This window comes from Lactuca sativa, chromosome 9, assembly GCF_002870075.4.
Source record: "Lactuca sativa cultivar Salinas chromosome 9, Lsat_Salinas_v11, whole genome shotgun sequence".
NCBI classification, from domain to species: domain Eukaryota; kingdom Viridiplantae; phylum Streptophyta; class Magnoliopsida; order Asterales; family Asteraceae; genus Lactuca; species Lactuca sativa.
Genome location: NC_056631.2, coordinates 2,774,200 through 2,786,717, shown reverse-complemented (window position 1 = coordinate 2,786,717; position 12,518 = coordinate 2,774,200). Strand labels below are relative to the sequence as shown.

Sequence of the window (12,518 nt, the reverse complement as noted above, 5' to 3'; positions counted from 1 at the left end):
TATCATGATTAGTTTGGATATAAATTGATCAAAACTACATTGTTTGGAGAGTTCTATATATAAGTTTAGGTACATGACAGCCACATATTCCCTAAGCCATATATATATATATATATATATATATATATATATATATATATATATATATATATATATATATATATATATATATATATATATATATATATATAAAATCTAAGTTGATGCTTAAAATGATAAAAACTATTTGTCATAAATATAACGATCTATTTTGAGTAACTTGGCTATTTGTCAAAGTGTCATATTATGATCTGGCCGGCTAACGTCATTTCTTCAATTTCGGACCATTCTACGCGTACAACTGGCCTAAGAATAACATTTTTTTTTAAATTGATTGAAAGTGAATAAAATTTAAAATGTAAAATGAAATGAAATTGAATGTAAGAAGAAATGTGATTTTGAAATTGTATGAAGATGGATATTTATAATGTTATACTAGTATTTTTTTTTTTTTTTCTGAAAAGCAAATCTAAATTACTTTCTAAATTACTCTATGTTTATGACATATGTTCAGACAGGACTTGATCCCAAGATCCAAAAAATGATAACAACACTTGATTGATACCCGTTGAGCTAGAAAAAGAATAAAAAACTTGAAAATATGACTGTTGGAGCGGGTTCCACAACCCACACAAAGTTTCTTCCTATCTGCTCGTATATCGTAATCATCCCAATGCAAGTGTCCGGCCTTAAGGGCATTCTTTAGTTACTGGAGTGAGTGGATGCCCATCTCAAGTCCTTGAAACATAGTATTTGCATGATGCAACAATATTGGACCTCTGGGCTAATTTGCGATTTTGGGCCCAACTCGCAGCACACAAATACATAGCGGAGCGACAAGGGCGAGGGAAGAGAAGATCTGAGGAGTCTCTCACATCGTCCGCACAGGGACAGGGAAAGCGTCTTTCGTGTTTCGGAGATTTTGAGAAGAGGCTTATTTTGTGTTTGTGCGTGAAGCTAACGATGTAACCAGGTGGTTGAATCGATGCTGATCTATGAATTAAACTGATGCCGGAGGATATGTTCGTTAGATTCACGCACAAACTCGTAATACGTCTTTTCACTTGCAAACAATTAACAAATCATCGGCAGTCGGATTCTTTAATTTTGGTTTGTGTTTAAACACGATTTAGATCTGTGAATTCTAACATGTGGTATGGTTAATGGTTTATTCCTTTTCAATTCTCAGTGCGTAGAAATGAAATAGAAATACTTGATTTTGTTTGTGTCTATGATTGAGATGCAGTTTTGGATATATATATATATATATATATATATATATATATATATATATATATATATATATATATATATATATATATATATATATATATATATATATATATATATATATATATATATATATATATATATATATGGAAATTTAACATCTGGATTTGATTACCTGGTTTAAATGAAGGATATACAAATTTTGAGCGATGTCTGCAATCGGAAGGAACGGTAAACGACGACTATGTATGAGGGTAGGTGACGTGACGGTGATGCCCATACCCTGTTTTTGACGTAGTCATATTTTAACGATATTTATATTATTTATACAGTTACAAATTGCTAAAAATGGCACATAAATATTAAATAAATGGAGAGCTAGTTACTAGGTAGCAAAACAGACGAAGAAATGGTAAATAATGGGAAGGATAAAATAGGGTTTAGAGCTGTATCTATGACCGCTCAGAATCAGAGCTTCCAAATTTGTTAAGACAGACAATCCGAACTTGTAATTTGTGTCGTGAATAAATAATGTAAAAAACTTTTGATTGTTATCATTTTGAAATGACCACGTTTGAGCCTAAAATCTCATTTATTTCTTATCCTCCTTTTAGTGTTTACCATTTAGGGAAAAGCATGTTTTGTACATACTCGAGCACAATAGCATATCATTTCATTCAATATATATGAGTCAATAAGCTAGCGAGATTTACAACAAGAACTTTGTATTACAATTTCACAAGTTAAAAAAAAACATCATCACATCTGCTTGTATTTAAATTAGCTCAAAGATGTTACAAAAGTATGAGCTTGAAATACCGCTTTCAAATGGTAAATGAGGAAAATGAGAGAGAGAGCCTATTTACTGTTTTAGGTTAAATTTACAGGGATAACACCCTCCATTCCATTCCATTCCATTCCCCTTGTTTCTTTTTATACTATAAATAATATCTAACACAACAAAACTACCATTTGAAGGTTGATGAGCAGAAAAACTAGAATGGAAGCGGAAGTGGGTGCAATTTGAAGGTTGATGTTTGAGGAGAAGCCGAGGCTCTTCTGTCGTCTTGGAGAAGAAGCAAATTTGGGGTGTTTGATTCTCTGATCCAGGCAGCCACAACAGGTCCAGGTGATATGAACCTGCCAATATTAGATGTGGCAACCCTAAATGGGGACCCCATCCCTCCAAGAAGAGCTTCAATCGCTCTTTTAAGAGCACAATCCCCTACTACTTTGCTGTGTTTACCCCAACCTGTTAGAATGCTGTGAATCAAGAAAAACATATATGTCACCAAATCACTATTATATAATACTAGAAACTAGAGCAAAAGGTTTTGGGTTTTATTTATACCTCAATAAAGCTGGCAACTCATGGCCTTGGTAAACGATTGAACATATATTTAGCAACCAGGCATGAACACAGGCACGTGCAGCACCAGAGGACATCAAATGTAAATCCAAGCAAGAATCAGACCATGTGTTCTCCCATACTTGTCTGCGCTTCCCTTCAAGCACAACCAGCTGGGCTCCTCTTTTCTGAACAAATCAATAATTATTTAACACTCACTAAATCTCTCTTATTAATAAATAATAATAGATGAGATGGCAGTAGTATTTAAGTAGCTACCTGTCCAAAATGCCATAGCATGTCAGTCAATGCATTATAGAAGGCAGATGCAGTTGATGCGTCCATGCGTTTGACTTCATCAAAAAGAGACAGAGCATGAACCCATACGCTTTCTCTGTACCCCATCAGAAGCCCATGTGCAACTCCGTACACTTGATTATCAAACAGACGCAGCTCATCCAACAGCAATGAAGCTTCTTCAAATGTACTGCAACGGCTGCAACACAAACAAATATTATACATTATATTAAAATAAAATTCATGTTTATCTACTACTTAATAAATACTGAAACCAACCAACCAACCGCAAACCTGCAAGCATTAAGAATAGCCGAAAATGTGACCACGTTTGGTTTGATTTCCAGCTCATGCATCTTCCGGAAAACTCCCAACACGCATATTATCTCCTTTCTTCCCTTTTCTACAACACTCAAATTTCCAGAAGCTAACTGCTCAAAAACCTTGATGATTCTATCTTCATCAGCAACAGCATCCGCATCCTGTTTGGGGTCATTCGAAAAACCAGTATTCGGTGACTGACCAAAGGCATTAATGATTGAATTGTAGGTGACAACATTTGGTTGGATCCCTTTCCTTGTCATCTCATCCAGCAACAAAGCAGAAGACTCTACCAACCCTTTTTTACATAATGAATCGATAATTTCACTATAGAAAACAACATCGGCTTTCAAACCTTCATGTTTGAACTCCTTGTACATCTCTGTAGCATCTTTATACATACCGCCTTTCAGATACACACTGATCAGTGTTGAGTAGGTCAGCAGATTAGCAGGAACCCTCTCCGTTTTCATCCTCTTGAACAGCTCTTTCACCTTATCATATCTCCCTTGTTTTCCAAACCCATCTAAAAGTGCATTGTAGGTTACAACATCCTTTCTGAACCCGGTGTTTTCCATCTCCTTGACCACATTAAGAGCCTCCTCAAACCTACCTAAACTAGCATAAATAGCAAGCAGATTGTTGTAAGAAACCCTATCCAGACGAATGCCTGCGTATTTCATTTCACCCACTAAACCTAGCGCCTGGTCTAACCTCCCAGACTTGGCACACCCACGAATCACTGTACTGTAAGTGACTTCATTCGGCATGATGTTCTTCGTTGCCATTTCTGTCATTATTTGAAACGCAGAGTCCATGTGTCCACCGCTGGAAGCAACATCTAAAAGGGTGTTGTAAGTGTATATGTCTGGCTCGATTCCTCTGTAACTCATTTCGTTAAACAAATTCATGGCAGTCTCCCATAACCCCCCACCACTACAAACAGCAAGTAGAGAATTGTATGTGATTCGATCAGGTTGAAACCCGTTGTTCAACATATCATCAAAGATCTCGGAGGCTCTCTTGAAATCAGCACCTCCTTTGCCACAAGCGTCAATTAACGCATTGTAAGTAACAAGATTTGGTTTCAGCCCAGAGAGTTTCATAGTGTCGAACACATTTATGGCGTCATCGCATAACCCACTCTTCGCATATGCACTGATCAAAGCCGAATAAGCGTACACAGTGTTTCCGTACCCTTGACTAACAGCTGTTTCGAAAACTTTTTTCGCTAAATCGATTTTCCCTAATCTACCAAGAACGCTGATCACTGAACTAGCTAGCTTACCTTGTTCCGTTCGTCTCCTTTCGCGACTCACTGCGAACTCAAAGCACTGGATCGCCATTGACCACTCATTTCTATTGCCCAATTCTCTCAACAAGAAATTATAATCATCGGACCCACATAGTTTTGATTGGAAATTGAGCAACACACTTTCGACCAATCGATCATCACCGCTGCATCGAATAAGTTGTTGGAGGGCGTCTTCGGCTAACACAGAATGCCTACTGGAGCCTCCAGCTTTCGGCCGGCCAAAATGCATCTTGGAAACAAACCGGGTTGACCTCCGACCAGAAAAATCGGCCGCAAGTTCGGATTTTGAGGAGGAAAGAGGGGCAAAAGTAGAGTTACGGTGCTGGAGAGAAGACGAGCCACCGGCTGTGACGGTGGCAGGAACGGGGACGGGGGGTTTGTTTGTGGGTGTTGGAGGGTGAAGAGAAACCTTGGGGGATGGATGATGTGGGTTGTGGCCATTGTGTGTACGGCGGTGATGGTTCTGTAGGCCTTGTATATGGTGGTTCTGATATGGTTTCGTGGTGGTCAAGGTTGGTGGTGTGGAAGACGCCATCACCAAGATAAGGAGGGGGAGTAGGGTTTGAGAGATTGTAGATAAAAAAAAACCAAAAAAAAAACGAAAAGGAGAGAGAGACGCAGTGGCTTGCAGCTGAGCTGGAGTGGTCTTTAGTCTTTACATTGGAATATCCACCCACACAACCACTTGAGTTTAATAAGTCAAAACACCTTAACCAACCATTCGTTTACCGGGCTACGCCATTCTTTCGTCTTTTTCAATTATTTTTATTTAAAAAACATTTTGAATTTTAACTTTTGAAATATGTTTCTTCACTAAATTTTATAAGACTATGAGGTGTAGTTCTTTTTTTTTTTGCGCGGGGGGGGGGGGGGGGGGGGGGGGGGGGGGGGGGACATTGCCATATTTCTTTTGTTTTGTTTTATCAGTTGTGACGTGTTAGTGATAGAAGTTTACCGATTGCAAAAATCAAATTTGTGTTTATCAACTTATGTGTCCCTTAGTTCAAAAAAAAAAAAGGACACCAAACAACCTAAAAGGTATTTGTGGTTTCTAGAAATGTTAATTATTGTCGATCTTATGAAGATTCTAATGACTTAGTCATGATCCTATCTAAAAATACTTTTATATTCTTTTTATTTTATTTTGTATTTTTTTAACTAAACTTAAATTAAAAAAAAATTAAAACGCCCACCCCGTCCTTTTCTATTTACCGTCTCCTCCTCTCCTTTCATCTTGAAGTCATCGCGGCTATTGATATGCTCGATTTCTCTCAATCCCGTTCACCCTCTAGTTTTTTCGATCAAAAATAAAGAGAAAGAATAAACAATGTGCATGTGTGTCTGAAATCAGTGTGCTCGACTTGAATATATTAGCACCAAGACAAGGTGGATCGATAAGGGATATGATGTGGAGTACATAAATGATATGGCAGAAGCTTTTATAGACAAGTGGAAAAAAGACAAATGGTGACAAATGAGACCCAACTTGAAACACACATAACTTTTGATTTGTAAGGATTTTGGAGGCGTGCGATATATCAATAGTAAGGTATCGATGGGTGGGACATCTTGATAAGTAGACAAAGTCAACCTGAACCTACATTTGACCCTCAAATTCCACTGCTTAGGCCCTAAATCCTAGTTTTCCCGAATTTTTTTAATAATATTCATTTTATTTTATTTTGTTCAAATAATGATATCAGTTTTCTTTATTTTCTAAAATTCCATCTCTTATTTAGGAGGTTATTTAGTAGAATTTATTGGTGATTAAAGTTTTTCAAATTTGAGCGTACATGTCAAATTTAGTCTTGCCCTTTATAAAGGGACCCTTTGTAAGCATTTACAAGCATCTTAAATTTCAGTAATAAAATAACTTTGAGTTTTTCTCTATTGTTGCTTTAAGTCATGATATCATCGTACCTTTGTGTGTGTGTGTGTTTGGGAGATCATGAGAGAATGAGAAGCAATAGAGACATAGTGATCTTCGATCCTTCGGTGACACCGCCAAACCCACAGTCCTTGAAATTGATTTCAGATACTTTTTTCCTCATCCTGTTCACATAATTTTGTAAATCTATGAAAAATTGATTCTAGATCCCTCAGTCTATTTGTCATCTTCACATATCGTATTTATCCTGTCCCCATTGATAGGTACATTTCAGGCACCTATTTCGTATGCTTAATTATGTCTTTTCATTACATTTTAGTTCTTAATTCTTGCATGCATTTAGTTAATAGTTAGGAAACTTGCATGTTTTATTCAGAATGTATGTTACTTCACCATTATTGAATTATTTTGTAGACATTATGAGTATAAGGAGCAAGGAGCTACGGAGACGAGCATGGAGCTTAGATAATGTTTATATCGATACATTATATGTATGCTTATTTGCTATGTATATGTCGACATGGTTTGTGTGTGTGGTTGGGTTGAGGCAGACCTACTTTGTGTTGAATGCCAACAAGCCCAGGGTGGCCCAGATAGACTGAATGCCTGTGAGGCGGACCAGTCAGGCCGAAGGCCCGGAGAACGGTCCAGACAAGCTGAAGGCCTGGTGAGGCGGTCCAGACATGCTGAAAGTTCTGTAAGCTGTCCAGACGGGTTGTAAGCCTGGTGAGGCGGTCCAAAATAATACGAGACCGGTTTGGTTTGGTTTGGTTCGGGTGATACGAGTTTTGATTCAATTATTAACTCGAAAGGACCGAAATAACATGTACACTATGCTTTTGAACCGATATGACCCGAGTAACACAAATAAGAATATTCTATATCTAGTTCAGGAAAAAAAAAATATTAAAGATTGATAATTCATTTTCCAAAAATCCATAATTCATATTTAAACATTAAACATTAAACATCCAAATTAGAATATGAATCTTAAGTTTTTTTTTTTTTTTGTTTTTTTCCAAAATAAAAATTACCAAATACAAATTAATTATACGAGAATATTAATTGGTTGCTTTCGCTTTCCACCTCCATTGTTTATCGCATTTCGCAACTCTTTCGCGACATCATCATCTTTCAAAACTTCTTTAATGTTGTCCACAATCGATACATCAATACGCAATACACAAGAGACAAGAGGGATCGATCAAGTGACTATTCAATTTCCAGGTCGGTTCTTTTGACCCGATTAAACCTTTATTCGAGCAACACAGACATAATAACCTGAGAACCGAATTGGGCTAAAATAGATACCCGAGAACCGATCCAAATAACTTATTTGGTCCTAATTCGGGTCGGTCCGTTCCGAGTTTCGGTTCGGGTACTCGGTCCAAATACACATCCCTACACCTGCCGATTAAAATTTGGGAATAAGTGATCGTATACCTGTATAAAGGTGGCACATACTCCAACTAAATGGACATAATGGTGAGGTTAGTTTCTCTGCAGCCTAAAAATTATGCCCAATCAATTCTTATAATCACGAGATTTAGCCTAATAGATAAGTTTAAAGGAGTCCGAGCATACATCATAGCCCAAAAATAAAAAACAATTCTGGACTATCGAGATCCAAAACTTAAAACTCACAATTGCCTTTATGTCGTACTGGAAGCCTAGAAAATCCCACAAAAATCCCTAAAAAGTCCTCAAAATTCCAGAAAAATTAACATAATTCCACAAGTTTCCCACCACCCACTTTTCTCAAAATCTAAAACGTAAGGCTTCTATATATATACATAAGATAAGATAGGATGTATATCATATCAGCTATTTTCACTCTTGTTCATTCTTTGATTCTAACATCCAAAACACATGGATTTGGCATACCAATTGTACAAACTTAGTCTAGTCGCATTAGGGAAATATTTGATCTTTAAACCCCATGCATGGCTGACAACCGGTGGTTTTTCTAATCCTTCAATAGATTCAAAAATCTTCATCATCCTATTCTTATATATCGCTTCGTTATGTTTCCTTCCACGCCGTTAATGTAACGAACTTTGGTTATCTTTATCATTATCATGAACCTTGGTTTGATTCCCCTAATTGTATATCTATATTTTTTTTCAAATTCCCTCGTCGACACCGTGGCTCAGCCGGCCTTCGTTGGCCCGCCTCCATTAGCTTTAAACTGCGGCTCAAAAGACGGTGGCAGTGATGCTAATAATCGCAAATGGGAATCAGATGCTAAATATCTAGTGGCTGCCGATAAATCGGTTTCATCAACCGCCTTAACACAGGAGGCGTCGCTTTCCTCAGACGTACCGTACATGACCGCCAGGATCTTTAATGGAGAAACCTCATACAAATTCAACGTTAATTCCACCAGTCGATACATCATTCGACTCCATTTTTATCCTTCCAACTACCCTGATTACAACATTTCCAATTCCTATTTTGTCGTCACCATAGGTGCAATCACGTTATTGAGAAATTTTAGTGCCTTCATAACAGCGGAAGCTCTTTCACAAGCCTACCTAATCAGGGAATACTCGCTAGCGGCTTTTAATTCTGATTCAATCACCCTCACCTTCAAACCCGGCGTCGATAAGTCTTTTGCGTTTGTTAACGGAATTGAACTCATAACAGAGCCGGAACTGTTCGACGATCAGGCCGGGTTAGTCGGGGTAGCAGATACTGCTGGCACCATCGACGGTGTATCCTCAAATATGCAGAACATGTTCAGGTTGAATGTTGGCGGACAATTCATTCCTCCAACGAATGATTCTGGTGGTCTGATGAGGAGTTGGTATGATGATACACCTTATATGTTTGGTGCCGGTACCATCAGTCACGTAGGAAACATTACAATTGATTACAAAGACCTTCCGGAGGCCACAGCTCCGGCAGACGTTTATCGGACGGCAAGATCTCAAGGACCAGATCCCAATATCAATAAACAAAGCAATGTGACATGGGTGTTTCAGGTTGATGCCAATTTTACTTATCTTGTTAGGTTCCATTTTTGTGAATACCATCTTGATAAAATTAACCAGAGGGTTTTCGAGATAAAGTTGAACAATGAAACCGCGTTTAACACCGCCGATATTATTGCGTGGACTGGAGGAAAAGGGATTCCAACGAGAAAAGATTATGCGGTTTATATTGGCAATAAGCCTGGAATCGACGCTGAATTGTGGGTAACTATGCATACTAACATTGATTTGAAGCCTGAATTTTATGATATTCTTTTAAACGGGTTGGAGGTTTTTAAACTGAGTGACTCACAATCAAACCTCGCCGGACGGAATCCTGTTCCATCTAAAATGATGCAGAAACAGTTGATCGAGAATCGAGCAGCTCATGACCCGAATAGAAAATCTAGAAAGCAAGTGATAGTTGGTGGTGCTGTTGGTGGAGCCGCAACAGTCGGGGTTGCAGCTGCGGTGTTATTCATGATTCGCAAGAGAAGAAGAAGAGTGTCGGGATCGGATCCAGGTGCCACTAGTTGGCTTCCGGTATACGGTAACTCAGCTAGCAAATCGACTACCTCCGGGAAGAGCCATGGAAGTAGTAGTTTGTCAACAGATGCCGTCTGTAATTGCCGATATTTCTCATTGATGGAGATCAAACGGGCGACTAATAATTTCGACGAGAGTAAGGTGGTCGGAGTAGGGGGTTTCGGGAAGGTTTACAAAGGTGTGGTCGACGGCAACATAATGGTGGCTGTGAAAAGATCAAACCCATCTTCGGAACAAGGAGTTAACGAATTTGTGACTGAGATTGAGATGCTATCCAAGTTGAGACACCGGCATTTGGTTTCCTTAATTGGATTCTGCGAAGAAGGGAACGAAATGGTGTTGGTTTATGATTACATGGGTAAAGGAACGTTACGAGAACATCTTTACAAGGGCAACAAAATTACGCTTTCATGGAAACAAAGATTGGATATTTTGATCGGGGCTGCAAAAGGACTTCATTATCTTCACACGGGAGCAAAGTACACAATCATTCATAGAGACGTCAAGACGACAAATATTCTGTGTGATGATAAGTGGGTGGCGAAAGTGTCGGATTTCGGGCTATCGAAGACGGGTCCAAACATGACTCAGAACCATGTTAGCACCGTTGTGAAGGGCAGTTTTGGGTATTTGGATCCAGAATATTTTCGACGGCAACAGTTGACGGAGAAATCAGATGTGTATTCGTTCGGTGTTGTTCTTTTTGAGGTGTTGTGTGCGCGACCTGCCCTGAACCCTAGTCTTCCAAAAGAACAGGTGAGTCTAGCGGATTACGCGTTGCAATCGGCGAGGAAAGGGACGTTGGAGGAGATGGTGGATCCCCAATTGAAAGGGAAGATTAAGCCGGAGGCGTTCAAGAAGTTTACTGATTGCTCGTTAAAGTGTTTGTCGGACCACGGGCTGGAACGACCATCGATGGGAGATGTGTTGTGGACTCTGGAGTCTGTGCATCGGATTGAAACTAAGGCAGAAGAAACAAGAAATAGTCCCAAATCACCGTCGTCTTCAATTGGGATGGTGGAAGTGCCGATTGATAACACTGACATGATTGCTATGCATCTTAACACTCTGAACCTTGATAACGATGATGATGACGACTACGACGACCCCGAGGATGATGCTGCCATCTTTTCACAGATTATAAATCCAAAAGGGCGGTGATAGTAATAATAATCGAGGAGAGAAACAAGTTGATTTTGTAAGATCGGCGTTCGCACTTGCCCATGGGGAAACCTTAACCCAAGAATTGGGAATGTAAATGAGAATTACTAACATTTCTTTGGATCGATCTCGAAAGATTCAGGGCGTAAAACTTACGTGATATCCGGTATCCACCTTAACACAACAAGTATTTTTGGCGGAGTTTATTGTAAAATCAATATGAAGTATTATAGATTATAGTGTGCTTTTTATTTTTGAAATATTGTTGTAATCTTAAAAAGTTGAGTAAATTACACTGATGGTCCCTATCGTTTAGGGTAATTTGCACGTTTGATCCATAACTTTATTTTTTAACTCGGAAGGTCCCTACTGTTTGTTTTTATTATGCACTTGATCCCTGTGTTACCTAAAAAGACTATTTTGCCTTTGATTTTTTAATTTTTTTTTAAATAAACACACTTCAACCCTACCCACCTCACATTACCTTATCTACCTCACCATTTTTTCCTATTTAAATAATAGTCTTTTTAGGTAAGATAGGGACCAAACGTGTAACAAAAACAAACTCTAGGGACCAAGCGTGTAACAAACACAAACAGTAGGGACCTTCCGAGTTAAAAAAATAAGTTAGGGATCAGGCGTGCAAATTACCCCAAACCATAGGGACCATTCGTGTAATTTACTCTAAAAAGTTTCGCCTTTGTTTGTGAGGAAAGTCAAATCACACATCCAACCCAAAAAGGATTTGTATTTCATGAAACTGTTGACAATGGCATGCATATAACAATATTGGTAAAAAGGGTTAAACATAACAATATTGTAAACAACAAAAAGTAAGTTATATGAATGATATGTGACAGTGAAGAATCTAAAATAGAAACCATATGGTTCCTAAAGAGGTTCAACCGTATCAACAAAGTTCAACAAGATTGGTCTAATAAGAATAATAAATAGGCCAACATGTATAAAAATTAGTTGTGAAATGAACTACTTTAACCTGGTCTTTACTATTTTTTTTTCTTTTTACTAAAACAAATGTAAAATTGAATAGAATCGATCATATCTAAGTCTAAACAAGTTTCACGGTATGAATATAAGAAAGAGACAACAACTATTTATCATGAAAAACCTCTCATCATTTTCTTTTCAGAGTCGATGTTGAGACTCCTCAGTACCACTATATATATTATGTCTTCTATTGTTTATAATAAATACTTTTGTTTCTTTCAATTTTTAATGAATTTTTTGTATAATTTCTAATACAATTTATAAATTTATGGGGTCGTCCTCCCTTTGCATAAATTCACCCATTAACATATGTTTGGAGTAGTTTGTATGTTTGGTGTTTAACTATTTTTTTTAAATCTGACAGTATATTTTTGTTGTGGTTTTGATCACTGC

The 12,518-nt window shown here is 37.9% G+C and overlaps 2 protein-coding genes and 2 long non-coding RNA genes across 4 annotated transcripts; 2 read left to right on the top strand and 2 right to left on the bottom strand.

Moving 5' to 3' along the window:
• Positions 1-432: 432 nt before the first annotated feature.
• On the bottom strand, positions 433-1,538 carry LOC111902078 (uncharacterized). The gene is made up of 2 exons (XR_006186778.2): positions 1,445-1,538; positions 433-1,174 (listed from the first exon to the last, which is right to left on the bottom strand). It is a non-coding gene; the product is annotated as an uncharacterized LOC111902078 (long non-coding RNA).
• LOC128128422 (uncharacterized) lies at positions 1,059-2,397 on the top strand. The gene is made up of 2 exons (XR_008226342.1): positions 1,059-1,193; positions 1,460-2,397. It is a non-coding gene; the product is annotated as an uncharacterized LOC128128422 (long non-coding RNA).
• On the bottom strand, positions 2,106-5,221 carry LOC111902069 (pentatricopeptide repeat-containing protein GUN1, chloroplastic). Its single transcript, XM_023897945.3, has 4 exons — positions 3,209-5,221; positions 2,897-3,113; positions 2,621-2,805; positions 2,106-2,532 (listed from the first exon to the last, which is right to left on the bottom strand). The coding sequence occupies exons 1-4, from the start codon at positions 5,083-5,085 to the stop codon at positions 2,265-2,267; spliced, it is 2,547 nt and encodes an 848-aa protein (XP_023753713.1). The 5' UTR covers positions 5,086-5,221; the 3' UTR covers positions 2,106-2,264.
• A 3,529-nt stretch (positions 5,222-8,750) lies between these two features.
• On the top strand, positions 8,751-11,416 carry LOC111902067 (receptor-like protein kinase ANXUR2). Its single transcript, XM_023897944.3, has one exon. The coding sequence runs from the start codon at positions 8,766-8,768 to the stop codon at positions 11,115-11,117; it is 2,352 nt and encodes a 783-aa protein (XP_023753712.2). The 5' UTR covers positions 8,751-8,765; the 3' UTR covers positions 11,118-11,416.
• The last annotated feature ends 1,102 nt before the right edge of the window (positions 11,417-12,518 follow it).